Genomic DNA, 23250 nt, shown 5'->3' on the forward strand with positions numbered 1-23250 from the left:
CAATAGCAGAAAGCAAGCAGCGTGTGATCGAATCGAGATCTTTGTTCGTCATTGTCGTCGTCGCCGGTGAAAATGGTGTCGTTGGTGCCACGCCCCCGCCTCAGTGTCAGCCGCCCCTGGCTGTAGACCACCGCGCAGCAGTTGTTGACCATGAAGCAGAGGCAGCACACAAAATGAAATGTTTACAAAAAAAGAAATTTTAATGAAATGAAATAAAAGTAAGCAAAAAAAAAAATTAAGAAAGAAAGAATGAAATAAAGCAACAAAAAAATAAGTGATCCGCTCTAGTTTCGTTCTCTTGCTCAAACAGCTGCGAAAATACAAAAAAAAAGAAATAAAAAGAAAAGAAAAAAACATATACACATATAGATATATGTATGTGTATGTGTATATAATTAATTCGATATTCCATTTGTGCTCTTAACAACAACAACAAATAAAGCTTTTAAAATCAAAGAAAAAGAAAAGTGAAAAGTGCCTGCACCCCCTTAATTTTCCTCGCGCGACCATCTCTTAATATGTGTGCTAAGTCTTCCATCATCACTAGGCTAACACCAACATCATTATCAACACTATCAACAACAAACAAGCAACATATCTCACTGCTTCTTCGGGTCGATCTGCTGGTTATTGCTCCATTCGCAACCTTCAATTTGGCCACATGATTCGGAATTGGCATAAACCCAAGCACAGGTAATACTTGACTAATTGTTACTTAATCCACAATCCGTCAGCTGGTGCTGATCTTTCAATCAAGAATCAAGAATCTTTAATTAATCATTTAGCCTTGATTTCGGTATATTGCGGATTTGATGGCTTTAACCGGTTTGCAGCGAAAATATTTAATTGAAAATTCAATTAATTTCAATCAAACCAATTTCCACTCTCTGTATCCAAAAATCAACATAAATATTTTCTGGGGGGTAACGACAAGAAGGGTGACGGGGAGTGTGGGAATTCCCATCAATTTAATGTAATATAAATTTTAGAAAATAATTTAACAAATGTTTTTAAAACATAGACATAATATACATTTCAGTCGAAGAACTTTTTATCATTAAGATTAAAGACTTTTTTTTGAAAATATTGAGAGAAAAATGTTTAAAAAAAGTGAACGAAGAATTAAACTGGAATAAAAATACACAAATTTATGACTTTTATTGTTGTAGGACATTTATTTCCATTTAATCAATTCGCAAGTGACTTTATAAAGAAATTTGTTTTTTAATTTGTTTATTTTACTAAAGTTATGGCGAATTCGCACAATTTCAACTGTATGCCAAAACTTTAAATATTACACAAACAAGTTAAAGCTTCTTGACGAAGTTAGAATTCTGTTAAAACTAATTGAACCTGTATATTAAATTTAGCCCGAGAATTTCATATGCTGATTGTTGTATATGATTTTTTGGTATTGAGTCTTTTTCTTGAACTACGATTAAATTCCCCTACAAAATATATGTTTTCCATCAAAACGGAGAAAAATTTGCTTTCAGAACATCAAAACTAATATCCAAGAACACTGAGCGTCATAAATTAGTGGCCACTACTGCACAATTTGCATGCAAACCAAGATTCTTGTTAATACATATGTAAAGCAAATTATTTTAAAACTAATAGTTTTTCTTACCTATTGCTTTAATTTTTTAAATTTCTTTTATATTTGTCACTTTCAAAATAGTTGTGGGCAATACTAGTAAATAGAATTACCAATATTTGTGTTTATCGTTTCCCTTTTCCTTCTTCCTTATGGGTATCTTGCTGGTACTTGTTATCTTAATGAAAATTGATTTACTCTCGATAAAATGAAATGTTTTTGGTTGATTGTTGACTCATTTGGTGTATGTGGAGTTCTCTTTTTGTAACAAGTTCCGTCTCCATGTTAACAATCAGAGAAAATCGTAGGTTTATTGTGTCGTATAATAATTTCTGGGGGCACAGTAACTCAATGGAACAGTCAATGGTCGCATGTTCAGGTAATGATGGAAAGTCTTCAACTCGTGCGCTGATAAGATGTTTTTTTCGAATGTTACCTAGATAGCCAACGTAAATTCTGTTTGAAATACGTTTAGTTTACCTATCACATAATGTTTGATTTATTTAGAATTATGTTTGCAGGGTATCACACAAACAAATCCACATAAAGAATTATTAACTATCCAGAGAATTGCCAAAGTTTTGTCATGATCAATACATATAAATCTTCACGGAAAATTGCAAAATTGCTAATTATATTAGTTATCACAATGAGAAAAATGTTAACTGCCCTTATGGATCGCGTAGCAAAATACGTTCATACGCATATTTTGCATGTTTCTAGTCCGATTTCAATCAAATTTGGTAGTTTGGTAGAAATAGATAAGATTAATTAGTCTGCCAAATTTGATCGCGATGGTCAATTGCAAGAGCCAATCGGTTTTTTCTAAATTATGGAGGCGGAAGTGGGCGTGGCAACATACTAAAATATAGATATTCTGCGCGCATACTAAGCCAGTATACATACTAAATTTGGTGACATTAGCTTTGTTAGTTTTCGAGAAACTCAGTTTTGTTTAATTTGCGTGGGCGGAAATGGGCGTGGCAAAATTTTTAAATAGTCAATATTTTCGCGTCTATGAAGCTAGCTTACATACCAAATTTAATGTCGGTAGCTGTCATAGTTTTTAAGAAAAACAGTTTTATGTAAATTCTGGGGGCGTAAAGGGGCGTGGCCAAAATTCCAATTAACTCTAAACTCCATTAATTTTCACTTTGGTCTAGCCAAGCTTTGAATTTTCATATTCGAAACTCTAAATTTCATGAAAAAAAAAACAACTTTATTTTAGTAAGCCCCAACCACATTTCCAAAAAACCATAATTTAAATTAGTGATCATCGTTCTTTCTTTTGATACAAATGTTTTAAAACATTAAAGATGCATAGCATTAGCAACATAACCTCCAACAAGTCAAAAATTGTCATATTTTTATATTTTTGCACTAAGCAACTTATCTGTGATTACACAGATCCAATGTACATTCCATTGTAGTTAAGATATTAGACCTAACTAAAGGAAAAAACAAGTACTAGATATTGATGCATTCGACTTGGTAATTAAACAAGTAACTTCTAAAACGTGATCATCAATCAAAAATTTAATTCTTATTCCTTATTGCTGTCAAGTCTAAAATAACATGAACAAAAAACATGAATTTCATGAATAAAATGGGAAATTACGCTAATCGCTAAAAAGAAACTTAAACTATTCCCAATTACAATCGGATTTATAAATGTTTTTTGAAAAGAAAATAAAAAAATTAACAAATTAAACAAATAATGAAAATAAGAATACATTAAACTGAATTTATGAATATGGATTAAATAGACATTTTAGCATTTACTACCAGCTAAAAAATAAGCCTAGCACGAGTAGTCCCGATTGAAAAGGACCAAAAGCAAAAACATTATACAATGACAATATTCTGATGAGCTTTGGCCTATTTAGTGTGTGACTTTAAATGGTCAATGAAGTTTTTTAATTTGCGTTTTTTCGGCTCCTTAGACAAAGACTGAAAAAAACCCACGAAATGACAAAAGGGTTTAAATTGACACCATAAGATTTAGTTTGATTTGATTTAAAAACAGGAAATTAAACCTAATTTTGCGTTAACACGCCAATAAAAAAAAACTAAAGAATTACCTAAAAGTAATGCATAAACTAAAATTCAGAAAAAAATGTACATGAAAAAATGGGAAATCCATTTTTTTGTAGTTCTTAAATGTAAAAATAAATTCATATTTCATAAATATCAGTTTATTAGGGCAGGTAAAATAATTCCATATTTATAAAGTCACCTTTAAGGAATGTAAAACCGGTTTGCGAAAATATATAAAAATATTTATTTTGGTGCATTTATTTTTATTAAAGCGATGAAACAAAATAAATCCCTGGCCATTAAGAACGGTTATTTAATGCGGCCAGACGGTGGCCCTTAGCAACAACGGGAAGAACAACAGCAACAAAACAAAAAATAAAAACAAAAAAAAAAGGAAAAATAAATAAAAATGATGATTTACACAATAATTAAATGTCAATTCATTGGCGAATCGCCCCTCAATAACCGAACCCAAAATGAACTTTAAAATGCGACAACGGGTATTAATTTACCTTGTTTTACTTGATACCCTGTAATCTGTACAGTACATGGATAAATTGGGCATTGGGCTACTCATGCAAGAGGCAGATTTAGTCACATTTAATCGAATCAAATGATTATCGTATTTTTGCAATCGAAAACTACTATAGATTCAGTTGATTTATTTTAAAAAAATATTGCCAATATGAATATATATAATATATAATAGAACGAGAACAGTAAACAAATTATGACTATTTCATTTTTCACTTTCGATCACTTGGCAATTGTGTTTAGGAAATCATGTACAGTAGAACCTCTAATTGTGAACGCCTCCACTAAGCGATTACATTTCATGGATGAAGAAATTTATAGACCCAACGCTTTTTACCTTTCAAATGCCGAGCGCGAACTCAAATTTTGATCAAAATAAACATTTTAAATATTAAAAAAACCTTCCAACTAAAAAACTAATCCTTTGGTGAAGTTTTGTCTCCTGTTGCACATTTCAAAAAATTACACTTACTGTATGCACCTTTTGAGATAGTTCAGAGTGTGGAGTTCGATATTATTGATTTGAATTTGAAAGAGAAGCAAGCGAATTCAAACCAATTTATAAAGGATTCATTTAAGACCGATAAAAAACATGTAACAAAAGTGAAAACATTTCGATAAAAGAATAAACTCAACTTTCTGGAAAGGAATTAACCGATACAAATAAATGTAGTATTTTTGGCCCCTAAAAAGTACCAAAACCTCTCATAGACGAACTATTTTTCCTGTTTTCACTGTTTAAAAATTTCCTAGCAACATGTTTTGTCTTAACATTTGGACAAACATTTCGACTTTAGATAACATTTTTATTTCCGAGTCCTTTGGAGAATGCTTTGATCATTGGCAACATGTGTAATGTTTCTTAGTAACATGTCTCTGTGTCCTTTAGCAACATTTCGATTCCAAGTGCTCAGTATCTTTTGGGTCGTTACTTCCAATGAATTGGCAAAATTTTAAGCGGCAATGGACGATGGAAGAAGAGGGCAACAGACATAGAGAGATTGAGTGAGAGAATGAGTTGGAGAGGAATTAAGGGCCCAACGAAGTTTCCTCTGTTTTTGCAGTTGTTGTTGTTGTTGTTTTATTTCGGAGATTCAGAAGGGAGCGAATGGTCTGATCGGTTAATGGAAAAAACGCGGTGTTTTAGCCTTTGTTTTATTCTTGTTGTGTTTTTGATATATAAACGAACGTCCTGCCATAAAATTGCATGTCCAAGTTTTGGTTTTTTCATTTTATGCTGTTTTCGTATTTATGTGTGTGTGTGTGTGTGTATACACATGTATAACAGAGCCCAAAGTTCTCTCTTTTTTATTTTGGCCAGAGTTTATTGCGCGGAATGCTATTTAATAAATTCCATTTGAAGCTCCCTCCCTTTGCCCTTGCCCTCCTATAGGCATTGCGTCTCTGACGCATGTGGAGTTGGCTTCGTTGGCCTGAAAGGGTAAAAAAGGATTTATCTGGTTCTGGTTCCGGTTTTTTGGTCGTGTTATTGTTTTGTTTTCGTGTATGTCTGTGTGTCTTGCGCAAATTTTTAGGAAATTCAATTTTGTTACTCGAAAACAGCTAAAACAAACGGTCAATAAAAACAAAAAATTACTTTTAGTCGAGACATTGATTTCAAGATACCCTGTAAATGAAAAATAATTAGCTGAGGTAGGTTAAATGAGTCTTTATATCTTTTATTATGACGTGTTTTACCTGCATTATGTTGGGAGAGTTGTATAGAGTACCATTCCTAAAAGAATCACTAAGGAACGTTCTTCTCTTGGGAAGGAGTTTGAAATTCGTTGATAAATTTAATACGGTTGAAGAAAATGGAATCCTTTTCCCTCCGACAAGAAAAAATTAAAGCCGGGTTTCGATAAATTGAATTGAAATAAAAGTATTATAAGTAATTCTCGGAAAACATCAGAAAAATCCTTCTCCACCGAGCAATGTTTGCACTTATATATTTATTCGTTATTTAACATATGCTAATTGATAGCATTCTCAAATATTTAGTTTAACTACTAAACAAAATGGGATGCAATTTTGCCTACTTAAATCCATATGAATCAATTGAATATATGATGTAAAAAATTTTCCTTGAAATGCTATAAGACATGGGCAATTATTAATATAAAAATTCTACATTTTTCTGCTTTAGAGTGGAATAAGTTATTTTATTTTGTTGTAAGGTGTACAGACATTTAAAATGATGGTAATTGCTGCAGTATTTGTTTTTAAATTATGTATAAGTAGTTAATTTTTATAAAAATGTTTTAATTTTTTGTTGAGTTTTGTTGAGAAATGTGTTCGAGTGTTAATTCCTTCGAATTAGAATCTGTACAATCAAAACTTGAGTAAATTTGGGTTGTTAATTGGCACTAATATTTGAATGCAACAACTTTTGATAACTGAATTTGTTGTAGTACAATTTGAATGAGTAGTCATTTCAATAAATGTACAAAAATACCAAAGAAACAAAATGGAGTAAATAAATGACGAATTATTCAAGAACTTAGATACTTAGAGTATTTACAGTGTTTTAAGGACGGAATGAATACAATTGAATGACTTATTCATTTTGTTTGGTGCTCTGTTCATTTAATTAGTGAAAGGAAAAGAATTAAAAGAGCTTTTTTTTAATTCCTTCAATGCAGTCAATCATAAAGGAAATAAGTTTTGTCTAGTTCAGTCCATTAAAGTCTTACAAGGTGACTTTAATGGACTGAACTCATTTCGGTCATTCATTCGATTTTATATAGAAAACTGATGTTCCAAATTTTTAATTCAACTGGATTCTAACTATTTAACCAGAAATTAACAACATTAAAATAGAATTTAATGAGCCACTTTGAAAACTAAATCCTAAGTATTTAGAATGTCATTTAATGTTGAAGTTGAGTTAACTTGTAGGCCAAGTTCTTCTTTACCTTAAATTGTCTTTTTTCTTATTGACAATTTCGTAAACTTTAAAATTTAAACTATGGCACAAGCAGCGAAACTAAAAAATAAACTCCTTAACTCATTTTACAAGAGAAAAAGAGAAGCGAAAAAGAAAAATGAAAAAATTGTTTGCAGCAAGCGCTAAAAACTTTTCAACAGCCAAAACGCAACTTTCATTTCCTTTTTTTTTCTATTTCTTTTTCCTCGTCCTGGGAAAAGTTTTGTGCCAATGCTTATTGTTGTTGCAGTTGTTTTTGTTTTTACTACTTCCTTCAGCAAGGAGCAGGCAGCAAGGAGATGAAAAATAGAGCACAAAAAAACAAAAAACACACGTCAAGTGATAAGTGAGAAAAGAAAAGGAGTGCAAAGAAGTAAGAGGAATCAATTGTTAAAGTTCAAAAAACAAGAAGAAAGACAAAATACATAAAAAAAGAACTACCTCGGAGAGAGTTTTCTATTTCATTTTGCCACCATAGACACACACACGCACACACACACACACTTACACACATACACTGCTTCTACACAAGGACATGGAGAGCCATAAAAATTGCTAAAATAAAACTTTTTGCAACAGAAAAAGAAAAGAACAAAAACAAGCAACTGGCAACTTCAACTACATACAATGTTCGAGTGCCTGCTGAAGCAAAAGGAAAAAAAAAATGAAAGGAAGTACCGTTATAAATATTGCATTAACCGAAATATCATATACCCTTGCATCCATTTACAACTCATAAAATATCGCAAAGACTTTAAGTTCTTTGTGTATTATGGTGAGAGGAACAAGTTTTGAGTAATAATCGGCTTTGGTTCTACCTTAGTCCTTGTGAATATTTATATTCCTTCAATTTTGAAGGAAACTTTACATATAGTAACAAGGCCAGTTGACAACGGATTTTTACCAATAGTACCAATATGTTTTCTTATTAAACTAACAAGTTAGATAGTCTTTATACTTCTTTAATTATTGTGTTAAGGGTTGAATCAGACAACAAAAGCCTAACAAATTTCATGTTGTTCAATTCAATGTAATCGAAAAAGTAACAGGTAACATAAAATAGCAAATGCTCGACTTCTTTAGCTTCCTCTTTAGACATTGTTCTACTAATCGCACTAATCGCTAGTGTTAGTGTGTTATCGGCTTATCTTATGAACGATTTATCTATCTGAAACATATCAGCTGTGACAGCTATATGATTACTCATCATTCTGAACTGAGTCTGAAATATCAAAAGTCTGAGGAGACCATTTGTCTCCTGTTGTTAGCTTTGTCATTTTTACTTCCCTTCAAATTCCCAACTAGTTTTAGCGTTTTAAATATATGGTACAACTCTAGAGTCCTTAGCAATGTCTGTTAATTTGTAGTATCCTGATCCCCTTTGATGATTTTAAATACCTCAAGTTGGTTAAAACCCCAAGAAAAATAATGTAATAAAGTTTTGGACTATTGTAAAATATTAAATTGAATTTATGGGAATGGCTAAAATGAAAAGGAAGTTATCCATGTTCCTTTTTCTAATATCTTCTTGAGACTTTTTCAAATCTGCACAGTTGTTATCTTTGGAAGTTATCCTTCTTCCCTTTTCTAATATCTTCTATGGCCTTTTTCAAATCTGCACAGTTGATGTGTTGACTAGTTTCTAGTTTTCCAATCTCTCTTACCTGTTCAAAGTGTCTTCAAATCACTTGCCAAATATTTCTGCTGGCAAAGATTGGAGAGGTTCCAAGCACACCGAGGCACTCTTCACTCATCATTAAATAAAAGTTTAACCCGATCCAGCTATAAGTATATAATTGATCGCATTACACCTTCTATTTTAGGTTTTCCATTTGTATCCAAAATAAATGTACCCCAACTAGGTAGGGAAATGAAAAAAGAAAATAGAGAAAAATGCTTGTAGAGCAAAAACAACAACTCTTAAAAGGTTGCACAAGTATGCAACAACAAGGACAAGAACAACAAAAACAACAATGAAGAGAGCAAAATGTGAAAAACACTGAACTTTTCCACTTCCCTCTACACCCGTCTGCCATCGCCCCTCCCGTCCCTATCTCCATCCCAATACTTCTCCCCTTTACTAGAAACAACATTTTTCTTTTCTCCCTGTCCCTATCGTTTAATTTTTTTTTTTGGGCTGAAAGCGGGTGGAAGGCGTGGAGCAAAAATCAATACAAAAATAAAAAAAAAGGAAAACACGATATAAAAGAGAGAAAAAAAGGAGGAAAATTTCATACTTATATATAATTGAAACATGGTGCATTCATTCTTGTTGTTTGTTTTCGTTTTCGTTGTTGTTTCTGCTTTTATTTGTTTGAACATAACAAGTTTTATAACTTTATTATTACACAATTTGTATTTGAGGGGGTGGGCGAGGGGTGGTTGGACTGAACTGAGCCCGGCTCTGTGGTGCGGTGGTGCGATGGTGAGGTGCGCTGCTGTGGGGGGTATGAATACAAAATAAATAAATAATGCAAATGTAATTAGCCATGATGGGATTTTTTTCCCCACATTTCGTTTTTGGTGTTTTTTTTTTTATAATTATTATTTTGCATTGCAACAGAGGAATTAAAGTTTGTCTGGAATTTCCCATTACCTGTTCACAGATTGGTAAATTGTTTTGAGTGATTTTTAATAATATTAGTGGCAGAACAAAAAAAGGAAAATGCATCAATGAATCGATATTCATTACATCATAAAACCTAAAATTTATTATTCATTATTATTTATTAAAATTAAAGTTATAGAAATTAGCGGACACAACCCTTGCTAGAAACTCTAAGCGATTTATGGCCTCACAGATGGCCATGAGGACCAAAGAAGCCTAAAAGGGGACATGTTCCAAACCTGTCAAATTGGCAAAAGTTTGCTTGACCGAGCGTAGGGTCAGCGTGTTGCGTTAAACTATTTCAGGTCGCGATTCCGGAAATCCAGAATTTCACAAGCTTCTTCCTGTAAACTACGTCTCATTGCTGGACAGTGTTCTGAGTGCAGATAAGTCCATCGTAGAGTGCAAAAACATTTGCAGTTCACAACTTCACAAAATTCGTGCACCCATGACTAAACTTTTTTTTTATTAACTAGGTCAGTGGCATCGATTAGAAGCATTTGGTCAAAAAACCGGATAAGAAATGGATTGACACGGGCATTAAAAAGAGCTCCAAGACTTTTACATTCGAAAAGCCTAAAATTTTAAGTCTTCTGATGGATCCATGGGATATGTGGGGATAAGGTTGAAGATGTGTGCAGCGGTAATAGTCAATATATTTAAAAACCATTTAAACCATTTAAATTATGCCTTATCCTTGGGTTTTTTTCGAACTATCTATTTTCGCTCGACTTTTTATAATATAACTGAATTTGTATTTAAATTTACTTGGCATGTAGAAATTTTGACAAATTTGATAAAGGCAGATGCAGATTATATATTGGTCATTTTAGTTAATTTTAGCATTTCAAACAGAAAATTTTGTTTTTGGGAAAGGAGATTTTCCTTATTGCCTTCTCCTTCGAATGTTAAGCTAGCGGGGGGGCTCTGATGGTATAACTCCTTAATTAGCAAGAATCACAAATAGTAATGCAAATAAGTATTTATTGTCTTTCAATTCGGGAACATATCTATTGAAAGATCTTCTCATTTAGGTCACAGATTATGCAAATATGGACTATGGAATCTTGGAAATTAAATTTTTTCGACTTTAAGTTGTTTACCTTTTGCAAAACATTTTACAGCAATAAAATGTCATTCATCTAAAGAGTCTTGAATTGCATTTTTTTAAAATACTCTTCATTTAGTAAAGAAAAAAAGTCTATAACTTATAAACGACCATACTTACGTATAAGCAACGTGATATGATATTACCTTTTGATACTTTTAATTACCCCATTAAAATATAGTCAAAAGATAATGCTTAAAGGAAATTGAGTGACACTTTTGAAAGCGTTTTAGAAAAAAATTGTAAAATACATTGGGAATGTTTTTCTTGGGACTAAGAATAAAATTTGTTACTTTAAATGCTGGAATTTCTAAATTATGCGAAAAAATTAACGATGAACCTCAAAAATCATGAAAAAATAGTAAGGGTTGGAGTCGGAGTCTTTTATGAAAATTGTTTAAAAAATAAGACGAAAAATAAATACATTGTAATCATATCATCGAAATTGTTTTAAAATTAGAGCACAATCACCTTTTCAGTTGTTGCTTGATTATATAAATAGATAGATGGAACATTCTGTGCATCAAGTCAAATGGCAAGATTGATTCGAATATGAAATTTCGTTGCTAATTAATCGAACGATTGCCGCTAGCGATAACCTATTTCATCAGAGCCAACAGTGAGGGATGATAACCCCAAAAGAACATTGCGATCATGATCTCTGATCTTTTGTTGGAGCGAAGGAGACATCATCATCATCATCGGAATGGGAAGCATTTCAATTTTATATATTATTTGCATTTTAATCTGATTCGCCGATTTGTTGTTGTCGGACATTGATTCGTCTCTTCCACTCTCTTTCTCTGTCGCTGCGCATTTATTTCATTAATATGTATTACATTTTTAGATCTGTGACGCAAAAGTCTGATAACGTCAAGCGTGCTTCTATATAGAATCGCATATATACATACATAAATATACATATATATGTATACATATTTGTTCCAACACCTACAAGAGGAAAGCCCATAAAATAATCAAATTTAGAGTACGGAAAATTGAGTACAATTTATTGTTTTTTTTTTTGCAGTTTTTTTTTCTGTTTGTTCAAATTCTAGTTTTAACTGGTTTGCCCATTGTGAGTGGGACTAAAAATATCGGAAGTTTTTATTTACAATCCATTGTTTCGATTTCGGTTTTTTGTTTGCGAGTTATCTGGCTGAGAACCAGATACAAATGGTGTTAATTCACTTTATCAAGTATACGCCAAGCAAACCCACAACATGCTAAACAAATTTGTGCTGTCCTCGTTTAGCGGCTAGCAGAAAAGAAAAAAACCCACTCGAAAATAAGCAAAAATTATGAATTTCAGGAAAAAAACAAGGTTTTCCTTTATTTACATTGAAAGATGAAATGAAAATCATTTCCTTATTGATCACTGATTCTGTGAATACTGCTGCCAATTAAATTGATTGAATTGAATCTGCCTGAATTGCCAGTAAGATCTTGTTCCTGTTAAGATAAGACAGCAGAAGTCTATCTAAAGGGGCTCAAAAATCGAAACCGATGAACTCTATCTGCTTCATATCGTGTGATTTCCAGGTGCTAATTCCTTACCCACGTACTCAACTACCCACCTGTTAAGTTCAATCATTCTGAAAAGGTGAAAATATCTTGAAAGTTTTATAATTTTTATACAGCTTTAAGTTGCTTAATTAAAAAATCATTTGTTTGATTCAACACAAAGATCTTTGATACAAACTTGTTTGCATTCAAATCGATTGCAACTAAATTTGCTATCATACGGTATTAAACTGTTTTTTCTAGTCAAACTTCTCACCTCATTAAGTTGATCATTGACTAACAAAGTTGGGAAAACACATCACCCAAGCAAAAACGATTCAGTTAATCGGTTATGACCATTTCGCCTTTCAATAAAAAGTAATTGCCAATATTCTCTGAAATGCAGAAATATGGTTCACTTAATCGTCAACAAATTGAAAACAATATTAACGTATTTATGGATTAAATCGATGCAGTCGTTTATTAACCATAAAAATGTATATAAAATCAAAATGAAAGACGACGAATTGAAACCGAGGGTTTCCCGCATATTTCCTTATGCCAAACATTTATCGAGAATATAATGGTTGTCTGTAAGCAATCAATAAATTACCGAAAAATGTTTTGCTCTGCTCTGCTCATGTTTATGAAATGAATATTAATGTATCGTATCAATTTAAATTTTAAATATCAAACCAAGAACTGAAAGTATTTGACTTTTTTATACCCTAGCAACATAGGTATATTCATTTTGGTTAGGCGAGGAAAGCTTATCTGACTATATAATATATAGTGGTATGATTTGCCGGCTCGAAGTCAATTTGTTGGGTAAATAAAATCAAAAATAAAAAACAGTTTGTTCTTATTTTCTATAGAAACAAATTGACCTCGAGCCGGCAAATCATACCACTAAAAATCAAAAGGTCGCAAAAATCAATAATTATGTATATAATATATATTTATCATCACGATTTGTAGAATCAGCCTGAATCAGCACAAGCTGTAAATGATATTATAATAATGATATTACACCAAAGAAAAAGGGTAATAAAATGGGCTTAGAAGGGTCTAATAGAAATCATTTACGATATAAGGAGTCATTTCAGAAGTCTTCATATTTCGCTAGATATTAAAACATCTGCTTAATTTGATTTTCAAATTTTTTAGTCGATCCCATTAACTTCCCGTGTTTTTTTGAGGGTGTTTTGTAGGAGTTTTACGAATCTATTGAAAATGCACTGAAAAAATAAAAAATCATGTATCTCATGAAAATAATTCTTAAAGATCTGGGTGAATATTAGTATCACAAATCAATTAGTCAACATAACAAAAAAACCTTTTACTCTATTCAACTATTCTATTCAATTTAAGTGAGATTGATTATTCTATTAATCTTTATTGGTATGAGTGAGATGAGTTTCGTTTGTATGCATGGGAAATCTGATAAATGTAAGAAAGGGATAGAAATAAACCTCTTCGCCTGATAATTGCTATACCACTATATGTTGCAGTGGTCTTATTCCCATATCCAAATTTTCTATACTATCTCTCCAGAGTCAGAGGGTATTTAAAAGGGTATTCCAACTTTGCCACAGACAAAACTCAGTTTTGTATATTGTTAACTGTTCTGTTGTCAAAACCGACTCAAGTTGAATACTTATTGCACTGTTAATATTTTATTGTCGTCTATATTTTGTGGCCTCTCCTTCAACCATAAGTTATTGCCTTTAAGAATTATTCTCGCTGAATATTACACACAATGTTCACTTTCGTTTTTATTTATTTTCTTTTTGCAGCTGAGATATTATGGAAAAAGCGAAAGCGTATATTAAAAATGAACTTCGCGGTGGCAGCCAACAGTCCATACAATCCGAGCCACAATCCCCAACGCCGTCGCTGTCCAACAGGCAGCCCGTCGAGCTGATGCCATCGCCAGGAGCCGCGGCAGCAGCAGCACATCGGGCTTACCACCATCCGCAGCAGCTTTCGCATTATTATGCCAAATCCACGGGTCGGGCATCGGCCCCGCCACCATCCGTTTGTTTTGTTTGCGGCGGTCATGGGGGCTACGAGCCACAGCCATTGCGGGTGCGCCCCTATGCGGAACGTCCGGGCGATGCATACTTCCCGTTTCTGGAGCGGCATGAGCCGCCCAATGGGGTATCAGCGGTGACGGCGGGTCAGGATTATGTGATGGCCTGCATGCTGTGCTATCGTTCGCTGCACGAGCAATGGGACTCGTACGAGAGGCAGAAGAAGCCTTTGCTTCAACGCATCTACCACATGAAGCGAGTGGATGGCAAGGGCTATATAGGAGCTGATGTTGCTACCCAAAGTGAATATGCCGCTCAGATGCTGGGTCTAAGTGCTGAGCATTTGACGCAGAATGGTCTAAGTGACCTGCAAGGAGGTGCTGGGATTGCTAGTATGGATCCTTATGCTTTGTCGAGGCATTACTCATCACCTCATCATCAGCAACAGTTGCCACCGCCGTCTCATCATCATCAGCTAAGTACCTCGAGGAATGCCTCACCTTCGCCGGGTGACTATTATCCACGTCAATCCACCACACCCAATAGTTACCACAAACATTTAAGTCGTCCACCCAGCGAGCCACTGAAACCAACAGCAACAACGACACAATTAGCCTCAAATACTGCTCCACCATCGCCAGCAGCAGCTGCATCTGGTAGTTCCCCTTTAAGTTTTGCTCAACATAAATTCAAAATGACTCCAACTGGATCACCTGCAGCTCATTTAACAGCAGCTGGAGCTGCTCCTTATCATCCCGCTCAGTATCAGCAGTTGCAACAACAAACGGCTGCCTATCATATGCTGCAACAGGTGGCTGCCGGTGCCTCAGAACACAACCACTACAAAGGGAATCCGTACACAGCTTTGCCCTCCCCATTGCCTTTATCATTGCCGCCGCCTCCTGTCATCCTGCCTTCAGCTTCGGATGATAATGCCACAGTTTTGGATTTACGTAATTCCGCCACACCCACATCCACGTCCACGGCGCAACGCCATCCTCAACCACTACCCCCACCATCCCAGGCCACGCAATCCCAACCCCAATCGGAAGTGGGCATTCTGGATCTATCCATGCCCGATAAGAACTCAATCACAGAAGTTTGCTATGTCTGTGGCGATGAGCAGCGTCGCGGTAGCCTCATCGAATTGAGTACAGTCAAGCCAAAGGATTCACGGCATGTGGTCCCATATTTTCCGCTATTCAACGAAATGCATCCCAGACCAGCACGTTCGCGTCCCAAGGATCCACGTGGCATGATACAGGCTTGCATGCCCTGCTATGAGGATCTAATGCAGCAATGGAATGCTCATCAGGTAAGCTTTTGATTTACATTGAAGTTTATCATTTAATAGGTTTATTAATCTATCGATTTTTCTGGATAGACTGAAATCTTCATAAAATTTCAACACTATCAAGATTATTATCGATAATTTTACAGTTTTTAAACTAAGACTAGATTTTAAACTGTATTCAAGACATTCAAAATAATAGTTTTGATCATTGTGTGAAATAATATGTTATTTTACATAACCGCGATTTCAACATTTTTCCTGGTTTACATATAAAAGTATAAAGCATAATATTAAAATTAAAGACAACGCAGACAAAAAAAGGAAAGAAGCATAGGGTATACAAAAATAGGAATCCCTATTGTCGTGAATATCCCTTAGCAACATATTAAAAGCCAACGAAATACACAAAAACAAAAAAAAGCATCCACAACATTTTGCGAAAACAAATTTACGAGAGCATATCAATATACCCTGTACTTATTCTATGACAAAAGTATAATAAGTTTGTCGGAACTCATTTCAAATATGGATATAATAGTAGTTTTAGATAAGTCAATAAGTCATTAAGTCATCTGGACATTTGCCTTTTTATCCTTACTCATTAAATAGTATTTATAGTTGATTGATATAAGATAAAATATACGAATTACAGGAATATAAAAGAATTAATGCATTCTGAACAATGTATCTAAATAATTTCATATATGGAGTTTTCCATTTATGCAAAATTAGAGATGGAAAAACTCCGATTAAATGTCGATAGTTTGGATTCCTAGAGACGAGTCAATGAGAGTTATATATTTATAGAAATGTTATCAAACGATTGCATTAGAGAAGTTTGATCTTTTAAAAGACTTAAAAAGAAATTTATTAGTCAAGACTTCAGATGGATGAATATTATAAATAGGGTATCTTTTAGCCGCCCCATGTTTTTGCGTTATTATGTACATTTCTTGGCGTTGTCAAATAAAAATAAACGATTTGTGGCCAGAGAAGTCGCTAAACCACGAGGATGACGACGATGATGATGATGATGCTGGCGTTGGCGCTGGCGCCATGCAGTGTGACCTGGGAGAGTCAAGCCCCAAAACGTACAAAAGACCATATAGCAGTCGATTAATCAATGGGGTCGGGCTGGTCGCCAGACAGCGGCTCACATTCGGACTTGGACTCGAACTCGGATCCAACCTCAACCTCAACAACCTCAATCCAAAATGAATGAGCGTACAAATGAACGAACGAACTAACGTACGAACAGAAGTCGTTGAGAGGGCATTATCATCATCGTCCTCCCCTCCATATCTCTGCCTCTCTGCCGCCCACCCCCCCCCAAACAATCGCATCGACATTGGGGCGACTTTTGTGTGTGGGAATTTTGACCGCAGGGTCGCAGTGTTGCTTGTGTTTCTGATTAAATTTTAATAGCTTTCCGCGATTATTTGTCTCCTCTCGTTCTGTGTGCGTATGTTTTTAACGTTTGAGTTTCAATTTTATTTCTGTTTATGTGAAATTTATTTATATATATTTTCGCGCAATCTTTTTTTTTTTGTCTCTTTTCACTTTGATAATAAAATTTAAAGCGTGCCAAAACTGAAAAGAACTCAAATTGGGGCACTGTTTTTTTTTTCTTTTTAATTTTTTGTTTTGTTTCTTGACATTGTGTGGATGTTTGATGATTCATTTCAAGTTTCATTAAAACTGGTCGGAGAAACTTTATAAAGTGCATGCTTTTTTAAAACTTTCTCCATAATGTTAACAAGAGACGTCTCCTAGTGCTCTCAATTTTAGCCTCACTCCCCCCAGACATCATCCTATTTGAATTTCAAATGCAAAGCGCAAAAATTTTCCAACATTTTTCCCATAAAAATGCAAAATTCACAGCTGTTTCTGCCGCTGCGGCTCGGTTGATGCTGCTGCTGCTGTTGGTGGCGCCCAACGTAGGGCGTTTGCACATTGTGCAATGTGCAAAATACCGGATAAATAATTAAATGCCATTAATTGGAATTGTGTAAATTTCACAGGAATAAACTATATATATGTATGTACATAAATACAAATACAAATTACAAATGCTGCCGCTGCAATGCGGTAAAACTGGGTTCGGTGGTGGCACAGAGAAGGTGGTTTTCGGCTGGCTATTGAGAGAAATGCAAAATGCATAAATAATCAAACATTGGGAAAAATCATTTAAATTGTGTTTCTTTTTTTCTCTTTGCCCTCATGCTGATTTTTGTGGGTGGGGGAGGTGGTGGCAACGAGACAAATTAATTAAATTTAACCCAGTGAAAAACCAACGCAATGCAAAATGCTGCAAATTTGGCTCAAAGCCAAACACATACGTTTCTCCCCGTCCTATAATATGGCGTTCTTGCTCCTTCTCTTTCAATGATACCCTTTAATGACATGAGATTTTAATTGTTCATGGAACTAAAGCAAATTCAAGGAAATAAGGAAGCGAAGACAAGACATTTTGGTAGATTATGTCTTAAATGTTGTTAGTTGATTTTAGTAATTTTATAACCTTGTCGAACTATTGATCAACATTAAATGTACATCTCGTGAATCTCCCATCTGCAGACCTTTCTGATAACTATTAAGATCATACAACTTATGCAAATCTTAAACAATGACACAAACATAAAAAATCTGTCAGCCAATCGATTTCAGAGTCAAACTTTTCCAGTAAATAGATTGATATTCTCTTTAAGGGGTTAGTATTTCTCTTAAAAATTCATTTTAAACCGAGCATGAGTTATTGTAACAATGGAACTATAGAATAAATAGATAGAATAGTAGCTATAGAACAAAGTTTGGCTGTGCAGGGTATCAGGGAGACGATTCACTGACCTAAGACACGGAATTGTCCAATCGTTTCACACTCGCTTTCTCTCTTCCCATCATCTGGCTCATAAATATCCATTCGGCTCTCTGTGGCAGCAAGTGCGAAAGGAAATTTAATTATTTATGCTCATTTTAAACGCAGAGAAGGATACTAAAAAAAACAACACGAAAAAAGATTAAATAAAAACAAAAAAGTTTTCAATCGAACTGATTTGTTTTGGCTCTTTGCCAGACGTTCTTTTTTCCACCGCTTTCTTTTTTCTTCATGTATTTTGATAAATTTAAATCGAAATAAACCTGAACTGAAAATGTTTTGTAAACATTTTTCGGTTTCAAGTCTAAAAATGTGATCTCGTTTGGTATTTTTAATTGCGTGTATTATTGAAAACTTTTACCGAATCGTTTATGATTTATCTCTATGCGAAACGGCAAGATTGATGGACCGAGACAACCCAGAAAACAAAACAAAACTAAAAATAAGAACAAAAAAAAAAACAAAAAATAACAACCAGAGAGAAAAAGAATTGCCAAAATTTTATGTTCTTGTGAATGGGTCTGGTAAAATAAAAACAAATTATTAGAATGACAACAATGACCTGCGGCAGTCGTCTGTCTGTCTGTTTGTTCGTTGTTGGCCAGTTGCCCACAACACAAAAAACACAACCAAATCAAAACGCAAGAGATAGAGAAAAGAAAAAAAACAAGCAAAACTTTAAGCCAAATTCGAGAAGCGGAAAAAACTGGTTGGGCAATCAATTTCAGCAGAAAAACGTTTGCCAAATACCATACATAAAAAAATGGAAATAAAATGCCACAAAAAATAAATGAAATGCCTTTTATCGAATATTATCTAAAAAGAGAACTAAACAATGTTTTATAATTATTATCATGATTGTCCCAACATTTAAAGCGACACACAAAACTCAGTGAGTTTTTAGAAGAACATTGAAAACTCAAAACTTAACAAAAAGGGAAGATCAAAAAATCCGACAAGGAATCTTTATTGAGCTCTATTTAATTCGTCTTTGTCTTATCTAAGCTAAATGCAATTTTCTTTATCTACTCCCAAATAAAGATCTAAAGAAGATCTTAGAATGGGAGTTAAATCTTTCTCACCAATTTATCTCTTTATGAAGAAATATTCACCAGAAACTAAGTCCGAAAAGTAATATGGATGTGAGAGCAAATTGTCGCTCATTTTTTAAAAATTCGAATCTTTGTTATGTTTAGAAAAGGCGACACAATGAGAAGTTTACCTTTTTTTTTTACAATTCAAGTGGCCATCTTCTATAAAAATTAAGGAAATGCCTATTGAAGAGACTGATGTTGCCCTTCCGTAAGAGGTGTAAAGAATATGAATGTAAGAAGCCCAGCTATCTATAAGTGAAATTAAATCCAAATCATTCATTTAGCAGGAAAATCTTTGGGGAACATCGGCCTCTCAAAATGATCCTATGGATCTTTACAGCGATTGTACCTTGGTGATTAAAATTACTGACTAAATGACTTCTTGTTTAAAAACATTTCAACCTGGTAGCACATAGATATTCTTCCTATCGACTTTCATTATAAACTGCCCAAGTCTACGAAATGCAAACCGAATCATCTGATCTTTGTGTAAAGTATGAAAACACGAGAGGACCGGGGATCGAATTTGGCATAGTCGTTTATGGGTGTAATAATCTCACCAATATTATGACATATATTATTATGAAAATAATAAAGTTATTGGGAAAAGTCACTGTTCATGACTTTGCCGTTTGTATGGGAGCTATATGATACAGTGGTCCGATCCGGCTGAATTCGGGATACACAAACTGTGCAGACTATATGTATGTACAACATTAGCTCTAACGGTGTAGGAGGAGATCGCTTTGATCTAGAAGGACGGCGTTGGCTATTTCAATTCGTTTCGTCGTGCTAATCAAGAATATATATTTTATATATTCCTATATAGTCGGAGATGCTTTGCACACTTCTGACCAAAATAAATATACCCCTTTTTCAAGGGTATAAAAAAATAGGAACATTAGATCAACTTTTGGAACTAGCCGCCTCCTCTTCATAGATTGACCTAGAAATGTTAATAATTCATGTTAATGAAATCTTCATAATTTAATTAATTTTGTGTAAAATCTATGGCTATCTAATTCAATCCAGTTTAAAGTTTAATACGGAAACAGTATAAAGCTCATTTTCATATATTTCATTCATAAATAAATCAACAAATTTATGTTTTAATACAAACTCTCCCTCGTATAGAAACTATCCCATACCACAAACTGTTTGCTTTCGGGTAATGGAATGAATTCTAATCCATCGGCGATATTTAAGCATAATTCTGGACCACCTGGTCGCAATGGATCCCATTTGACGGGTGCAATTGCCTCGCAATTGGGATCACCTGTGGCTGCAAAGGACGTCCACATGCCAATCAAACGTTCTATGGTTCTGTATTCCGGTGTATTTCTATCTAATTTACTAGAGAGAAAGCCATAGAACATGTAGGAGATATCATCAGCATGGCAGACCCCACGCACCTTTTTGCCGCATTTCAGAATACGATAATGATTGTAGTGCGGTGAATCCATGTCGAAACGATATAGATAGGTGGGCGTAGCTGGGGCATAGGCAGAACGGGCCAAAAGTGTGCGATGTATATCATGCCAAAAGTTTTTAATACTCAGCAGATGCAGACATTCATTCAATTCCATGCTGGCTCGCTCGGGATCCCCAAAGTAGGCCAATTTCAAACGTCTAACCATGTCGGCTAGCTCCTCCTTGTCGATGACATCTCGCACTATGCGGGGTAAAATAGCTTCAAAGGCACTCAGCATATACAGGGAATCGTCCAAGGTTGTCTGATACGAGAAAAGGCCTTCAAAGGAGCAACCACCAATGATCATGGGAATCTGATTGCCCCAGGCACTTGCCAACTGCTCCTGCTGTGGCCTTGGAACTACACATTCTTCGGTCACATAAGGTTCTATCACCGGGCCAAATGCTATAATCTCATAATCCCTTTGCTCCTCTTGTGTGATGATTGCATTGCAATGTTGGGCCAGTTTAGACGCTGGTACATCCTGGAAGAATTTTAGGATCTCCTTCTCGGCGCAGTCACCCTTGTATCCCAATTCCTTAGCCAAACGGTGAGCCCATTGACGATCTGGTTCTGTGGCCCAGGCACATAAAGCGGAACCAGATTGAACAATTGCTCGATGAAATAATCCACGCGTTTGTTCTGTTTGCATCATAATGTGTGTAGAGGCTCCTCCGGCCGACTCGCCCATTAGGGTTATATTATCCGGATCCCCATTGAATGTGGCAATGTTCTCTTTAATCCAGCGCAGAGCCTGAACTTGATCCTTGAGACCAGCATTTCCTGGCACATTTAGCTCTCGATCCTTGAGACTCAAGAAGCCCAAGGCGCCAACACGATAGTTGAAATGCACAAAGACCACATCGTGTTTCATGAAATAATCTGGACCATAGAAATCGCGTGATGCTTCACCAATCTGAAAGCCACCACCATAGATCCAAACAATAACAGGCAAAGGCTTGGCCGACTCCAATTTCTTGCTATACACATTTAGATAGAGACAATCTTCGGATCCCTCAGCATTGTTCGTAACAGAATTCCTCTGCATGGGCTTCTCTCGACAGTAGGTGCAGTCCCGCACTCCCTCCCACGGAGAACAGGGCTGTGGTGCACGGAAACGCAATTCCCCCAACGGTGGCTGGGCATAGGGAATACCCTCGAAGGCATAATACAATTCACCATCGTAGACAGTCTTTCTTTGCGTACCCTTTAATTGGCCATATTTAGTTTTCAGCTGGGTAAATTGATTTGTGCCCAATCTATAAAGCACAATCTTGTGGCCAATGATTCTAATGAAAGACAAGAAAAATGTTAATACCAATGAGTCATGATGATGTGCGAACTGTTCTAGAGAACTCTGAACTATATTCACACTTTGTGTATATATATAGGAATTTCTCGACATATATTCGACATCTGGATTGTGGGGGGGAACCTACTTGCTCAACAGTTTTAGTTTATCGCCCACGCCCAGGCGTAAATCCATTGCGTCCGCACCGTTGACTGACGTTCAGTGCGTTCAATTGATGAAGAGAGACTGAAATGAGTGTTCTCTTGGTGCCGGGCGTTGCAGCAATGGTGTCATAATAAAATAGAGCAAATAAGTCCTCGCACCGACCTCGGTATACCCTGCACCCGCTCTCACATACCAGTTTCCTAGCTCATTTTGGGATTTTGTAATGTCAAATTACGCTTCCAATTGGCGTCCCTAGCTCTTATAGATCGTTTTTTAACTATATTGGTTATAGGAAATACTTTATTTCGTTTCTTACCGATATTTTATGTTGTATTAATGTAACTGTTCCGCGGATAAGTGCAGGGTATAATGATTAGATAGCAAGTTCCACAGTTCAGTTGAACAGCAAACCTCCTTTCCCTGATCTCCCCCTGAGCTGGGTTAACATTATCATTTGTGTTTTGCTAAACTTCACTAGGTACTTCAGGATTTGTTGATAAAGCCTTATGGAAATCTCTAATTAAGGTTAGAAACATCGAAATGTAATAATAACAATAATTATTATTATTATTATATCAGTGAAAAGAGCCTTATCAAATTGGGCACAGTGGGTAATAAAAATGGAGAAATAATAATCAATAATTCTACGAAGTAATGTATGTACATAGATGAATAAAAACTATACAAACATATTTCTGTTTACAAAATTACATT

At 34.9% G+C, this 23250-nt stretch overlaps 2 protein-coding genes across 3 annotated transcripts in view; one reads left to right on the forward strand and one right to left on the reverse strand.

The window, feature by feature from the left end:
- The first annotated feature begins 356 nt into the window (after positions 1 to 356).
- The window catches only part of LOC6643290 (protein enabled homolog), an 87088-nt gene continuing 64194 nt past the window's right edge, over positions 357 to 23250 (forward strand). For both annotated transcript variants that reach the window (XM_023176283.2, XM_023176284.2), the window contains exons 1-2: positions 357 to 693; positions 14110 to 15661. In XM_023176283.2, coding sequence (XP_023032051.1) covers positions 14120 to 15661 — 1542 coding nt within the window. In that variant the 5' untranslated portion in view covers positions 357 to 693; positions 14110 to 14119. The remainder of the gene's footprint in view (positions 694 to 14109; positions 15662 to 23250) is intronic.
- On the reverse strand, positions 20673 to 22600 carry LOC6643291 (esterase B1). The gene is made up of 2 exons (XM_002066021.4): positions 22520 to 22600; positions 20673 to 22369 (listed from the first exon to the last, which is right to left on the reverse strand). The coding sequence occupies exons 1-2, from the start codon at positions 22564 to 22566 to the stop codon at positions 20719 to 20721; spliced, it is 1698 nt and encodes a 565-aa protein (XP_002066057.1). The 5' UTR covers positions 22567 to 22600; the 3' UTR covers positions 20673 to 20718.

Source organism: Drosophila willistoni, assembly GCF_018902025.1.
Source record: "Drosophila willistoni isolate 14030-0811.24 chromosome 2L unlocalized genomic scaffold, UCI_dwil_1.1 Seg168, whole genome shotgun sequence".
NCBI classification, from domain to species: Eukaryota; Metazoa; Arthropoda; class Insecta; order Diptera; family Drosophilidae; genus Drosophila; species Drosophila willistoni.